General features: G+C 39.2%; 1 protein-coding gene across 1 annotated transcript; it reads right to left on the bottom strand.

The window, feature by feature from the left end:
- Positions 1–1,152: 1,152 nt before the first annotated feature.
- On the bottom strand, positions 1,153–2,768 carry LOC309557957 (hemoglobin subunit beta-2-like). The gene is made up of 3 exons (XM_082260844.1): positions 2,654–2,768; positions 2,217–2,439; positions 1,153–1,297 (listed from the first exon to the last, which is right to left on the bottom strand). The coding sequence occupies exons 1-3, from the start codon at positions 2,743–2,745 to the stop codon at positions 1,169–1,171; spliced, it is 444 nt and encodes a 147-aa protein (XP_082116970.1). The 5' UTR covers positions 2,746–2,768; the 3' UTR covers positions 1,153–1,168.
- Between the last annotated feature and the right edge of the window lie 13,674 nt (positions 2,769–16,442).

The raw sequence follows: 16,442 nt of genomic DNA, 5'->3' as shown, positions 1-16,442 counted from the left end.
GGTCAGGACTCTATCAGGTTGAGTGTGCAGGCCAGTCAAATTCCTCTACCCCAAACTTGCTCATCCATGTCTTTATGGGCCATGCTTTGTGCATTGGTCCAAATCATTTGGTGGAGGGGGGATTATGATGTGGGGTTGTTTTTCAGGGGTTGGGCTTGGCCCCCTAATTCCACTGAAGGGAACTCTTGAGGCATCAGCATACCAAGACATTTTGGACAATATCATGATCCTAACTTTGTGGGAACAGTTTGGGGATTTCCCCCTCCTGTTCCAACATGACTGTGCACCAATGCACAATCAAGGTCCATAAAGACATGGATGAGCTAGTTTGGGGTGGAGCAACTTGACTGGCCTACACAGAGTCCTGACCTCAACCCGATAGAACATCTTTGGGAGGAATCAGAGCGGAGACTGCGAGCCAGGCCTTTTCATCCAACATCAGTGCCTGACCTCATAAATGGGCTTCTGGAAGAATAGTCAAACATTCTCATAGACAGACTCCTAAACCTTGTGTACAGCCTTCTTAGAAGAGTTGAAGCTGTTATAGCTGCAATAAAGTTCATGTGTGTGTAAAGGCAGGCGTCCACATACTTTGGGTAATATATTGTATAAAGTAGCATCTTATAGCACCATTTCACGTTAACACTAACTTATTGCACATTGATATAACAAACCCGCACCCTTAAGTGTTGTGTCACATTTACTTTTTGCATTTTATATAATTCTTCACTTATTTTGTACGTTGTTTATATTAGTTCATGTTTTTCAGGCATGTTTATTCTGATATATTCACTTTTATTTAGCCCTATATAGCTTAATTCTTCTATATATTTTTCAATACTTTGGTGCTTAGTGTACAGGGGGTACATTTCTTGAGCAGAAGCTGGGCACATTTAGATTTAGTTCACATAGGTATTATTAGAGTGTGGGTGTTCCTGTAGAATTTTTAAAATATTTTACTATATTAATGAAAAATATGAATCATTTTTTAAACCTTTGTTTCCCCGGACTCTTGGTAAAACATACTGTATGTATTAATAATTAAATATTATTATTTAAAATAAAAATACATTTGATAAATGAATTGAAAGCTTTATTGAAAATGAATAATCACAGTGGAATTTGCTGTCAATAATGATGTTAAGTCTATGTATTTTGAAATGTGGATTCAATAATATCCATGGGTCAGAGCATCCACCAAAACGTTGCTGAATTTCTCCCAGGCAGCCTGGACTTTAGGGGTGAAGGCAGCTCCCAGCCTGGTAGCCAAGACAATCACCAGCACTTCTGTAAGACGCTGTGGGAAAAGAAAAGCCATTACTAAATTACCTTTTATTGTATCGTACCATATTGTTCAATAAGGCCAAAAAAGTTACCAGTAACATAACCCACTTTGCAAAATTTGTGTGGATCTCCTGCCTAGCACCTGAAAAGGAACAGTTTACATCTTGTATTCATGCCAGACTGGCAAACACAGTAAGATAAATGAATTATTCTAATGATTTTCTTAGTCTGACTACATATTTAATATTAAACACAGCTTTGTGGGCCTGGCATTTATTAATTTGGTATAAAATTTTGTGCATTTACATAATTTCTGTTTTTTTTGGTATTAGAGTTAACCAAACATTTATTCATTTTTTTGTAATATTTAGGGATAGTGGTAAGTCATATCATCTATCTTTTCTCAAATTGTTATTCTTATTACATATAAGAATGAAAAGTTGTATTTATTTGAACAAAAACCTTTTCATACAACGATATACACCTTGTAGTTTCTTTCAAGCACCAATACCAATAGTTTGTATATACATATACAGATCTACTTATAGTAAATATCAGATAGACATACATCCTGTATATTGAAATTGAATAAATATTAATGTCCCGGGATGCTCTCATATCAATAAATATTAGACTAAAAGATGTTCATAATCTTATGAAAATGTTTTACTCAACTAAAATACTATTTTTACATTGTATGTGTCATTCAAGCAAAACAGTTTTACAAAAAATAAATGGTATTATGCTTTTCCATTATTCATAAAACCACAATATATTTAATATTTTTGATCTGTTTGACTGTAGATACCTGTATACTCTGGATTTATATAGTCGACTTCACCCCTGAATTGATATATTTTTCACTATTTTCATAGTAAAATATTAAACTTATAATTTCTGCTATAACAGCAAGAGCATTTCAATAAACTTACCTTAAAGTTTCCAGGATCCACATGGAGGTCAGCAGCATGTTCTTTGCTGAGGTTAGCCAGAGTGCCTTTCACATCATCCAGATGCTGAATAGCGTTGCCAACAGCTCCGAGCACCTTCTTGCCATGAGCACGGACTTTGGCATTACTAGAGATGGCGCTAGCACTGGACAAGTTTCCAAAGCTGCTGAAATACCTCTGGGTCCAGGGGTACACAAGCAATAGCCTGAATAGGTAAAAGATTGGCTTACTAATTGTATGTTCATCAACAATTTTTATAGCACCATATTACAAAAACAGAAGCATTATGTGAGTAAAAATATGTAAAATACATTTTACAGCTATGTTTCAAGAGTTTAAGGATACTTTTTATAATTACAGCTATATAAAGACCATGTGTGATGTTACAATATTAAGTAAAAGGTACATTATTTGCTTACCTGGTCAGGGCTTCAGCACCATCATTCTCAATACTGACTTTTGCCCATGTTGAGGTGATAGCAGCTCTCTCGTCAGCTGTCCAGTGGACCATTTTAGTGCTGAGGTTTAGCTGTTTCTGAGGATTCAAATGAGAAGTTTAACTCTTCTGCTCATCTGAGATATTAACCCTGATTTATAGTCAACTTTGCCAAGTCACACCCAGTATGATTTCTGCTGTGTCATGTTAACTCCACCCCGCTCTTCATATGTGCTCTGACGTGTCTAAACTATATTCTACTGTAAATTCTTAATATTTTTTTTCTCAGCTTTCAAAAATAATTTAAAGTTAACAGTTTTGTTGTACATAATTTAATAATTTTTGAAATGCATGCTGATATTTTGAATACAAATTTTAGGTTATGCAAATCAATAATGAAAGCAACAGCTATCAATCAGTTCAGATGGAGGTTGACAGTTTTCCCAAAGAAAATATAACACGATATTAGAAGATAGGCGTACCATTCTCAGGTATTCTGTCAATTACAATGCTTTCTTTTTAATAAGAGCATTTTCCCCTGACATGTAACACCTGCGTGTGAGGCCTCTGATAGAAGCAAACATTCTATTACTTCTTTCCTTCAGTGACAATGAACCTGCTGCACAGGACTTTATGGTAACTTGCAATCTTAGGCAGCCAAAGACATTCATTTTTGCATCACTACTGATTGTTCATTTAATTATATACTGTACAATTATTCTAAGTGGTCTTTGGATCTCTTGCATTGCTTCAAATATCCTGTAGTGCATATCCAGCATTATTAAACAGACCATTCAATGTACAAAAAAAAAAAAAGCATACTTTATAACACTATGTGGTTGATTTACTAAAACTGAAGAGTGCAAAATTTGGTGCAGCTGTGCACGGTAACCAATAAAAAACAATTTTAACCTTAGCTTGTTCAATTAAGCATTGACAAAAAAAAAAAAAAAACAACCTGGAATCTGATTGGATTCTACGCAGAGCTAAACTAGATTTAAACTCTCTAGTTTTAGTAAATCAATCCAATATGCATCTATTTGCCAATGTAAATTTTAATTAAAGTGTACACATTCTTTAACACACAGTAGAAATACCACCAGGGGGAGAGAGAGTGCTTAGAGTAGCCTTCAGTATTGCCCTGAAGCAGCTGGGGGATGGAAGCTATGTCCTCATAGAAACTCCTGAAGAGATGATGAACAAAGAAGGAAGGATGGTGATTCCTGAGAGAAAGGACTGGAGAACCGGAGTGGAATTATCTACAGTAAACCTACATCATGTCATAACAGGTCCTCAACAAGTTGTAGCTAACTTCTTCCCTGTGTTGCGTGTTGACCCCTATACTGTAGTCCAAGTCAGAAATACAACTTCTACCCTCAAATTTAATCTGAGGGATCCAAAGTTGTCAGATCTGCTGGAAGTGTTTTCTACAGATGATATTGATATAGGTTGTGCCAAGAGTGCTTAACACATTTTTAGAATCTAAAACAAAAAATAGTACGCTGTCCCTTTAAATGATATAATAAATAATAAGCTCCATAGGTAAACCATAAAAACAAAATATGCAAATAAATGCAATAGTGCAAATCAAGCAGTGAATAAATTGAAGGTGTACAGATAAATGCTATATAGTATTAATAATCAATAAAAAACATCATAAAGAGTCTCTTATTTAAAAAAGCCCTGATATGAGTAATGATGATAAAGGTGCTCTGTGCTGAAAAAGTGCTGGAGTGCTCAGAAGTGCTCCTTCAAAAAAAAAAAAAAAGGGATGGCTCCTTACCAAACAGTATCGATCCCAAGTTACAGTGATCAAGAAAGCATGCAATCTGTCTCCAGGTAAGAAGCTTCCATACAAGACCAAATTTTGACAATATGCTTCCTCAGTAGACTGCAATGGACTGCAATGGACTATTGAGAATCGGCCCTTATGCCATCACAAGATCACACTCCATGGGATCACATATAGTAGACAAGCAGGGAAAATCTCAGATTCACTTTTATTAAAAAATAAAGTTGCACTTACAATTAGGCAGTGCATAAATGACAACAAATATAAAACACGTTAGCCACAGCATCTCCCATCCCACCGGCATGCAATAACGTCACACACACTCCATCTGACGCATTTCCAGAAAAATGGCATCCTCTGGGATTGGAGGGTTGTGTGTAATGTAAGGGGTCACTCTTTTAACCTGGCCGTGACACTGGAAATGTCCGACCAATACAAGCAGCCTCTGGGAAAAGAGATCACTCATACAGGGATGCAAAAATGTAAAAAATTGGATCTGATTTCTGTTGATGATTGTTATTGACCTGATTCTGCATTCTGCTTGCACACCTGTTTCTGACCTTGACTTTGTTGCTGAACACGCTACCTCCTACAATTCTGTACCTTGCTGCCCACCTACTACTGACTTTGGCTACTTCTGTGACCTTGCTCTTTTCTCTGAATTAGCTTCATACTACTTGTGAGTGCCTGCTTCGACTGTCCACCTTCTCAGCTTCAGTCATCACAGTGTACTCCTGCCTAAAGCCTGCTGAGAGCTTCGACAAGCCATGCATCCAGAACCTGCAGTACATGCGGAATGCCCCTGGTCCAGTGTGCTCCTGGCCTGATGTACTGTCTTACTTCTTAAGCCTGCATCTTTTGCTACAAGTTCTGCTATCAACCCCTGCCAGCACTCGTGTTCCTCCTGTCCCTCAGCACCATCTGATCCACCTTCTGTGGGGCCTGGGCTGGAGATACAAGAGGCCAACCTTGTCAATTTAGTATCCTACCAGGTACATGACAGTAATGGTCAGCCAGGGATTGAGTCTGAAAGGGAGGCTTCTCCTTTGGAGGATGTTTATCGATTGATTTCTGCTTTATCCTACATCGTGCGAGTTTGCATGGAAAGCCAATTACCAATCATGCCAGATGCTGTATCTTCCTCTGCTTCTCTAGCAGTCACAGACTCCTTTTTCCAGACAGAGTATGGCATCTTCTGTGGGGATTTCCCTCCGCCAAAACCTAGGGTACCTAAACCCAAATGTTTTTCTTTAAATCGCAAATTTTGGCCCTTTTGAAGCTCTTGTGAACTGTATTTTCCTATCAGAAGCTACTAAGGTGGGGTTTATTATTTCACTTCTTCTAGATGAACCCCAATTCTGGGCTCATCATCTCTGGGAACAATTTGATCCTGCTCTGGCTACTACAGACTAATTCTTCTTAGCAAGGTCCTAATTGTAAGCTGACCCTTTTGTGCATCAGACCTCTGAAACAACTCTTTGTAAGCTGCATCACGGCCAAAGGCCTGTGGAGGACTGTGTGGCTGATTTCTGTGTATGAAGTACAGACACCAAGGGGAATGATCCAGTGTTGATGAGCCTTGTCATTCAGATCAATCGTCACTTGCGGGAAAGACAATCTGGGAATGTTAGCATGCACCTGAAAGTCCTGAAGTACCTCCTTCAACACCTGTCACCATGCAGCTCACTTTTAGTCAGAATCGAGGAAGGGGACAAATGGAAGATGGCCTTTTGGACACGCTTCAGTCACTTTGAATATATGGTCATGCCATTCGGCCTCTGCAACACCCTAGCAACATTTCAGCATTTTGTAAATGATACATACATTCTGGGACTATCTTAAATTATTTATCATTGTTTACTTAGATGACATTTCCTGGTCATCTCGCACCTCCACTACGGCAAATCCCTTCTCTTTGGCTTACCTCTACATAGAATATCCCCCCTTCCAGACTCATCCTATCCCCCCTCAGGCTATCCGTCCTGCCAGACTCATCCACCTTACCAATCTCTCAGTGTCCGCTACTCCTCTCTGTCAAGCCCTCCACTGGCTTCCGCTCACCCAACAAATTAAATTCAAAACACTAACAACATCTTACAAAGCCATCCACAGTTTAGCCCCTCAACTACATCACTAACCTAGTCTCAAAATACCATTCTAATCACTCTCTTCGTTTTTCTCAAAACCTCCTGCTCTCTAGCTCCCTCGTCACCTTCTCCCATGCTCGCCTCCAGGACTTTTCCAGAGCCTCTCCAATCCTATGGAACTCCTTACCCCAATCTGTCCGATTATCTCCTACTCTATTAGCTTTTAAACAATCCCTGAAAACCCTTCTCTTCAGAGAAGCCTATACTACCCACACCGAACAACTATACTTCCTTTTTCTCCATCAGCTCATCCCCCACAGTTATTGCCTTTTGTTTCACTTGACCCTCCCTTCTAGATTGTAAGCTCTAACGAGCAGGGCCGTTCAATTCTTCCTGTATTGAATTGTATTGTAACTGTATTGTCTTCCCTCATATTGTAAAGCGCTGTGCAAACTGTTGGAGCTTTATAAATCCTGTGAACACAGAGGTGTCACCTACACTGAAGACTCCCACTAATTTTGTGTTATAGTTTCTGGCTTGATCACACTGAAGATTCACTACTATGTTTTCTAGTCACTGGACTATTGCACACTCAATTCATTTATTTATTGGCTTTTGTTCACGTTCCTAATTGTTGACCACATGGTGAAGGACAATTTATCTTGCAAATTTTTTCATGTCAATAGTTATTGTTTGTGTTTTATATTTTACATTGAAGTTTTTATGTTATACCCATTTCATTCATTCACATTCACTATCATAGCCACACAGCGCAGCACTACACCACTTCCTTTAAAGACTTTACTTACTTCTGCTTCTATCCTGAAGCATCTGAATCTCACTTTGGCTTATGTACTCGAGGTAGATGCATCAAAGCGTGCAGTAGAGGCAAATTTGTCTCAATGCCAGGGTCTCAATACCCAAATCTTTGCTCCATCCTGTTGCTTTCTTCTCCATAAAATTGAGCCCCACCAATCTATTGGATAAGATTTCACACCCCATCCTCATTTTCACACAAAGTACCTAAGGATTGTTAAGACTGAGCTCTTCTTCTCTCACTTCGTGTTTTATATAACATATCATTCAGGATTAAGGAACTGTAAACCAAACACACTTACACACATGTTTCTTGACACAGTGTTGTCCTCTGAACTGGACACAATCCTCCCAGCCAAGAACTTTCTACTTTTGCAAGTTAATCTAGTGTCACAAATTAGGGAGGCGATCATGGACCATCCTTCACCTCAGGATTTGCATATTCAACAAAATCGAATTGGGAGGTATGGCCTTTAGTTTAATAAAGGACAAATCTTTGTCCCTGAACAGTTCAGGGTCTCTGAAGCTCTGGTGAACTTCATGCCCAAGAGGGTTAAGGCAGTGCTGGAAAATAATGGTGGCCGCACAAAATATTGACACTTTGGGCCCAATTTGGACATTTTAACTTAGGGGTGTACTCACTTTCGTTGCCAGAAGTTTAGACATAAATGGCTGTGTGTTGAGTTATTTATGCCGTTATACAAGCTGTACACTCACTACGTTACATTGTAGCAAAGTGTCATTTCTTCAGTGTTGTCACATGAAAAGGTATAATAAAATATTTACAAAAATGTGAGGGGTGTACTCACTTTTGTGAGATTCTGTATATACAGTGGGTACGGAAAGTATTCAGACCCCCTTAAATTTTTCACTCTTTGTTATATTGCAGCCATTTGCTAAAATCATTTAAGTTCATTCTTCTTCCTCATGAATGTACACATAGCACCCCATACTGACAGAAAAACACAGAATTGTTGACATTGTTGCAGATTTATTAAAAAAGAAAAACTGAAATATCACATGGTCCTAAGTATTCAGACCCTTTGCTCAGTATTTAGTAGAAGCCCCCTTTTGATCTAATACAGCCAGGAGTCTTTTTGGGAAAGATGCAACAAGTCTTTCACACCTGGATTTGGGGATCCTCTGCCATTCCTCCTTGCAGATCCTCTCCAGTTCTGTCAGGTTGGATGGTAAACATTGGTGGACAGCCATTTTTAGGTCTCTCCAGAGATGCTCAATTGGGTTTAAGTCAGGGCTCTGGCTGGACCATTCAAGAACAGTCACGGAGTTGTTGTGAAGCCACTCCTTTGTTATTTTAGCTGTGTGCTTAGGGTCATTGTCTTGTTGGAAGGTAAACCTTCGGCCCAGTCTGAGGTCCAGAGCACTCTGAAGAAGGTTTTTGTCCAGGATATCCCTGTACTTGGCCGCATTCATCTTTCCCTCGATTGCAACCAGTCGTCCTGTCCCTGCAGCTGAAAAACACCCCCACAGCATGATGCTGCCACCACCATGCTTCACTTTTGGGACTGTATTGGACAGGTGATGAGCAGTGCCTGGTTTTCTCCACACATGCCGCTTAGAATTAAGGCCAAAAATTTCTATTTTGGTCTCATCAGACCAGAGAATCTTATTTCTCACCATCTTGGAGTCCTTCAGGTGTTTTTTAGCAAACTCCATGCGGGCTTTCATGTGTCTTACACTGAGGAGGCTTCCGTCGGGCCACTCTGCCATAAAGCCCCGACTGGTGGAGGGCTGCAGTGATGGTTGACTTTCTACAACTTTCTCCCATCTCCTGACTGCATCTCTGGAGCTCAGCCACAGTGATCTTTGGGTTCTTCTTTACCTCTCTCACCAAGGCTCTTCTCCCCTGATAGCTCAGTTTGGCTGGACGGCCAGCTCTAGGAAGGGTTCTGGTCGTCCCAAACATCTTCCATTTGAGGATTATGGAGGCCACTGTGCTCTTAGGAACCTTAAGTGCAGCAGAAATCTTTTTGTAACCTTGGCCAGATCTGTGCCTTGCCACAATTCTGTCTCTGAGCTCTTCAGGCAGTTCCTTTGACCTCATGATTCTCATTTGCTCTGACATGTATTGTGATCTGGAAGGTCTTATATAGACAGGTGTGTGGCTTTCCTAATCAAGTCCAATCAGTATAATCAAACACAGCTGGACTCAAATGAAGGTGTAGAACCATCTCAAGGATGATCAGAAGAAATGGAAAGCACCTGAGTTAAATATATGAGTGTCACAGCAAAGGGTCTGAATACTTAGGACCATGTGATACTAAGACACATGAAAGCCCGCATGGAGTTTGCTAAAAAACACCTGAAGGACTCCAAGATGGTGAGAAATAAGATTCTCTGGTCTGATGAGACCAAAATAGAAATTTTTGGCCTTAATTCTAAGCGGCATGTGTGGAGAAAACCAGGCACTGCTCATCACCTGTCCAATACAGTCCCAAAAGTGAAGCATGGTGGTGGCAGCATCATGCTGTGGGGGTGTTTTTCAGCTGCAGGGACAGGACGACTGGTTGCAATCGAGGGAAAGATGAATGCGGCCAAGTACAGGGATATCCTGGACAAAAACCTTCTTCAGAGTGCTCTGGACCTCAGACTGGGCCGAAGGTTTACCTTCCAACAAGACAATGACCCTAAGCACACAGCTAAAATAACGAAGGAGTGGCTTCACAACAACTCCGTGACTGTTCTTGAATGGTCCAGCCAGAGCCCTGACTTAAACCCAATTGAGCATCTCTGGAGAGACCTAAAAATGGCTGTCCACCAATGTTTACCATCCAACCTGACAGAACTGGAGAGGATCTGCAAGGAGGAATGGCAGAGGATCCCCAAATCCAGGTGTGAAAGACTTGTTGCATCTTTCCCAAAAAGACTCCTGGCTGTATTAGATCAAAAGGGGGCTTCTACTAAATACTGAGCAAAGGGTCTGAATACTTAGGACCATGTGATATTTCAGTTTTTCTTTTTTAATAAATCTGCAACAATGTCAACAATTCTGTGTTTTTCTGTCAGTATGGGGTGCTATGTGTACAATTTCTTGAGGAAGAAGAATTAACCTAAATGATTTTAGCAAATGGCTGCAATATAACAAAGAGTGAAAAATTTAAGGGGGTCTGAATACTTTCCGTACCCACTGTATGTCTTCTGTCTGTTATTTATTGGGAGGATCAGATATTTTGTTCCCTAACCATATACTGTATCTAGTTATTTATATTTACCACTGCATAGAGATACTGTATTTAAGAATAAATTGTCCTTTTTGTTAAACTTTACATATTAACTAATTTATACACCACATTTTTTTGAGGTTTTCATCCGATAATTCGATTAAGCGAAACAATAATCGGTCAACTAATCGATTATGAAAATAATCGTTAGTTGCAGCCCTATTATTTTCTGACCCAGTAAACAGAAACAATCTACTGAATGACTGTTGCTGTGTTCTCTCCCTATTAAAAAATAAGAGTAATAAAGCCCATTAGAAATGATTGCATGAACAAAAATGTGCTTCTTTGGCCACATGAAGCATCATTTTGTTTCTTCAAATTCTCCCCCTGTGGGCTACTCTAGGCCAAACATAAGGAAAACACAGCATATTTTCTGGATGTTGCTACACTCACGCAGCAGACCTAGTTCTTGTGATCAAGGTGTTGGGGCCCACCAATGCCTAAGCAAGAAGGTATTACTAATCCTTTAAAAAAAAAAAAAAAAACTAGAATTAAGGTTTAAGCATTTTCAACATCAGCAAAAGGAATAGAGTCTCAATCAACATTTTTGGACAGGATAGAAAACCTGCCCTGATCAACGCTAATAAACCTAGCCGGTTTCTTGCCCCCCCCCCCCATGTTGATTGGCTTCCCCAAGGCAGATTGTATTGTACTTTTTCACTTGGCTACCCTCTGTTTATGTGTGGTTTATTCATGGAATTTTATGTATATTTACATGTGGTTTAATAACATAGATTTTCCTTTATTGATATAAGGTTTGCAATAATAATTTGAGTTATACTGTTTATTACCTTGCCAAAAACACATCAGTGTGACATCAAAATAGGGTCATGGTTCAGAAGACATAGGGCATCCACTTCACTTTTCATCCAGAATGATGTCTCTTTTGTCCAAAAACTGACTGGACTGAAGTTCTCCAGATGGAAGAGATTTGAGTTATTTATATATGAGTACTGGATACAGTTACTTTTATAAGGGCAGCTGGGCAAGCTTTTTAGCTTTTAAAAGATGATCCTTGCACTATGTCAAATAAATAGGCCTCTAAATGTAGATATAATCTGCTCCAAAACATTAATAATAAAATAAAATGGACATGCTTGATGGATCAATATGCATTTGAGAATTCAGTAATAGTTCTTTGATAGAGCTTGAGGAGAGTAACTTATATATAGGATTGGGTTTGTTTTACCTTCTAATAACACTGATAATGTGGCTTTGCAGCCATATCTCTACCTATAATTTTGAGTAAAATAAATTAGGAACATTAACATTCATTTTATACTGGTTGATATGTAGTTATTTATTCTTTTAGAAAGTAATGCAAGCTAGCAAATGTTTTAAGGTATAGTTTTTATTTTTCAGTTTTTATTCATGTGACCTCATCAGTTTCTAGAACATAGTTGTTGCAATACACAGTATATATACAAGCACAAACGTTTCATATTGTTTTACTAGGTACCTACTGTACCTATACAACATTTTAGTAATTACTTAGAAGATGAATAAAACACATAATCATATTTGTTGGCAAAAAAAAAAACTCAATTATGTTTAAACATACTTTGCTATTTGTTTGTAGTTGGCTTGAATAACATTCGCTTATGTAAATGACATACAATGTACAATGCATTTATTGCTAAACATTGTGTAATTAAATTACCTGTACCTCATCACTGTTTTTTTTTCTGTCTAAAAGTAATCTGCTACCTAAAGTGTGGCCAAAATCAAAAAATGGCATATATGATACAGCCTGTCACCAGCATTATCAAAGTGGTCTTTGTTTTTCTGAGTGCCCTCATAAAATAGTTTTTTAGCAGCGTATCCAGCCATTAAGTCTGCTTTTCAGCTTCCTTTTAGGCCCCATTCACACCTCTGCAGTATGCTTTTGAGCGTTTCTTCAGTGCTTTTTGCAGTTGTTTGCCACAATTTGCGTTTTGCATTTTTTTAAATGCTTTTTTGGCAAATTTGTTGCTGGGCAGATTAAAAAACGCAAGGCGCTGCAAAATCACTGTAAAAATGCATTACATGCTTTTCTGCAGCTTCTCCACTGAAGTCTATTGAACCAAAAAAGCAAAAAAAAGCACTGTTTTATGTTTAAAAAAGTCCCTGACCCTTTCCAAAAATGCATTGATGAGAACGTGTTTCATGGGAACCCATGTTAACCACTTCAATACAGGGCACTTTCACCTCCTTCCTGCCCAGACCAATTTTCAGCTTTCAGCGCTCTCAAAATTTGAATGACAATTACTCAGTTATGCAACACTCTACCCATATAAAATTTGTGTCCTTTTTTTCACACATATAGAGCTTTCTTTTGGTGGTATTTAATCATGACTGGGTTTTTTATTTCTTGTGCTATAGATAAAAAAAAAGACCAAATGTTTTGTGAAAAAACACATTTTTCTTTGTTTCTGTCATAAAATTTAGCAAATTAGTAATTTTTCTTCATAAATGTTGGCAAAAATGTATACTGCTACATATCTTTGGTAAAAATAATCCAGATACTTATATCATTTGGTCTTTGTGAAAGTTATAAAGGTCTACAAGCTTTGGTGCCACTGAAAATTGATCACACCTGATGTACTGAAGTCCTATCTCATTTCTTGAGACACTAACAAGCCAGGAAAGTACAAATATCCCCAAAATGATGACTTTTTGGAAAGTAGACATTCCAAGATATTTAGTTGTAATTTTTTCTTTGTAAAATTAAGATTTTTTTTTTTTTTTACAAAATTGTTGTATTAACAGGTTATTTCTCTCACACACCATATGCATACTTGCAACTACACCCCAAAACACATTCTGCTACCCCTCCTGAGTATGGCAATACCACATGTGTGTGACTTTTTCACAGCCTAGCCACATACAGAGGCTGAACATGCAAGCAGCACCGTCAGGTGTTAGAGGGACATAAATTATACATATACAGTGCCTTGCGAAAGTATTCGGCCACCTTGAACTTTGCGACCTTTTGCCACATTTCAGGCTTCAAACATACAAGTGGGACACAATCATGAAGTGGAACGATTGGATATTTCAAACTTTGTTAACAAATAAAAAACTGAAAAATTGGGCGTGCAAAATTATTCAGCCCCTTTACTTTCAGTGCAGCAAACTCTCTCCAGAAGTTCAGTGAGGATCTCTGAATGATCCAATGTTGACCTAAATGACTAATGATGATAAATAGAATCCACCTGTGTGTAATCAAGTCTCCGTATAAGTGCACCTGCACTGTGATAGTCTCAGAGGTCCGGTTAAAGCACAGAGAGCATCATGAAGAACAAGGAACACACCAGGCAGGTCCGAAATACTGTTATGGAGAATTTTAAAGCCGGATTTGGATACAAAAAGTTTTCCCAAGCTTTAAACATCCCAAGGAGCACTGTGCAAGCGATAATATTGAAATAGAAGGAGTATCAGACCACTGCAAATCTACGAAGACCTGGCCGTCCCTCTAAACTTTCAGCTCATACAAGGAGAAGACTGATCAGAGATGCAGCCAAGAGGCCCATGATCACTCTGGATGAAATGCAGAGATCTACAGCTGAGGTGGGAGACTCTGTCCATAGGACAACAATCAGTCGTATACTGCACAAATCTGGCCTTTATGGAAGAGTGGCAAGAAGAAAGCCATTTCTTAAAGATACCCATAAAAAGTTTAAAGTTTGCCACAAGCCACCTGGGAGACACACCAAATATGTGGAAGAAGGTGCTCTGGTCAGATGAAACCAAAATCAAACTTTTTGGAAACAATGCAAAACATTATGTTTGACGTAAAAGCAACACAGCTCATCACCCTGAACACACCATCCCCACTGTCAAACATGGTGGTGGCAGCATCATGGTTTGGGCCTGCTTTTCTTCAGCAGGGACAGGGAAGATGGTTAGAATTGATGGGAAGATGGATGGAGCCAAATACAGGACCATTCTGGAGGAAAACCTGATGGAGTCTGCAAAAGACCTGAGACTGGGACGGAGATTTGTCTTCCAACAAGACAATGATCCAAAACATAAAGCAAAATCTACAATGGAATGGTTCACAAATAAACATATCCAGGTGTTAGAATGGCCAAGTCAAAGTCCAGACCTGAATCCAATCGAGAATCTGTGGAAAGAACTGAAAACTGCTGTTCACAAACGCTCTCCATCCAATCTCACTGAGCTCGAGCTGTTTTGCAAGGAGGAATGGGCAAAAATTTCAGTCTCTCGATGTGCAAAACTGATAAAGACATACCCCAAGTGACTTACAGCTGTAATCGCAGCAAAAGGTGGCGCTACAAAGTATTAACTTAAGGGGGCTGAATAATTTTGCATGCCCAATTTTTCAGTTTTTTATTTGTTAAAAAAGTTTGAAATATCCTATAAATTTCATTCCACTTCATGATTGTGTCCCACTTGTTGATTCTTCACAAAAAATTACAGTTTTATATCTTTATGTTTGAAGCCTGAAATGTGGCAAAAGTTCACAAAGTTCAAGGGGGCCGAATACTTTCGCAAGGCACTGTAATGTCATGATGACCTATCACACTTTTAAAGGCCCTGGAGCACCAGGAAAATAGAAACGCCCACAATATGACAAAATTTTGGAAAGCAAACACCCCAACGTATAATTTTTGAGGCATAATGAGTCTTTTAAACATGTCTTTTTTTTTCCACAGGTTTTTGTAAAATGTGGAAAGAAAATGAAAACGCATTGTTTTTAACACAAAGGTGTCCATTTATACAATATTTCTAACACATAGCATGTACATAGCAAAAATTGCACCACAAAAAAACATTCTGCTACTCCTCAGTATGGCAATACCACATGTGTGAGACTTTTACACAGCCTAGCCACATACAGAGGCCCAACATTCAAGTAGAACTGTCAGGTGTTCTAGGAACATAAAATACACATCTAATTTCCTGACAACCTATAATTTTTGAAGGCCCCACATAACATGTACATACCAAGAATTACCAAGAGAAGAGGAGAGCATTGGTCCAGGCAGCAGGCAGGGACATGCTTAGCGACAACAATAGTAATTATCCAGGCAGCAGGCAGGAATATTGCCTATAGTCATTAATGGGATATTGTCAGCACAGCCCAAGCATTTGTCCAAAGGAATTGTCCAGACAGAGACATGGTCAGCACAGCCATATTATTGGTCCTGGTACACTGTTACCTGCAGAAACACATAATTGTAACACTCTCCAGCCCTTCATAAACATATTGCCTCTTGCTACAGCTAATTATTCCCATAGTACAGATAGCAGGCAGAGGTGTGGTCAGTTCATGTGGCAGGCAGAGGCATGATGGCAGTAAGTCAGCAGCAGGCTGTGGGCCTCGGTCAGGGAAGACCTGGGCACAGGGGTAGAGACTTCTCCCACCCAAATCTCTTTGAAGCCTCTGGACTCCAGACCCTAACGCAGAAATTACAAACCAAAAAATTTGTTTTCTCCATCCGGAAAAACAATTCTGGAGCCCTTCACATATGTGAGACCCCTGTGTACTACAGTAGCAGGGCAACAGATCAGTCCAAGCAGGAGGCAGAAGTATAGTCAATCAAACAGACCAGGGTCAGTTCATGTGCAAGTAGTCCAAGCAGTAGGCTGAAGCATAGTTGATAAAATAGGCCAGGGTCAGTTCATGGGAAAGCAGTCCAAACGGTAGGCAGAGGCATAGTCGAAAAACAGGCCAGGGTCAGATTACGTGGAAGGCAATGGCATGGTTATTTGAGGAAACATGGAAAATGTTCAGCACAGATGATGAAAATAGGGGAATGATTAAAAATATGGACTACTATTTTAGGGATGTGTGATAAAGTCAGAAGCATTCTCCAATGCACAGGCCGG

Source organism: Pelophylax lessonae (assembly GCF_965119305.1).
Source record: "Pelophylax lessonae genome assembly, chromosome: 6".
NCBI classification, from domain to species: Eukaryota; Metazoa; Chordata; class Amphibia; order Anura; family Ranidae; genus Pelophylax; species Pelophylax lessonae.
This window is presented reverse-complemented; position numbering and strand designations above follow the sequence as displayed.

Excerpts from the sequence above, each read along its gene's own strand:
- LOC309557957 (XM_082260844.1), bottom strand. The coding sequence starts at position 2,745 with ATGGTCCACTGGACAGCTGACGAGAGAGCTGCTATCACCTCAACATGG. Across the intron at positions 2,440-2,653 it reads GGTGCTGAAGCCCTGACCAG|GCTATTGCTTGTGTACCCCT; the intron begins GTAAGCAAATAA and ends TTACCTATTCAG. Across the intron at positions 1,298-2,216 it reads TGGATCCTGGAAACTTTAAG|CGTCTTACAGAAGTGCTGGT; the intron begins GTAAGTTTATTG and ends CTTTTCCCACAG.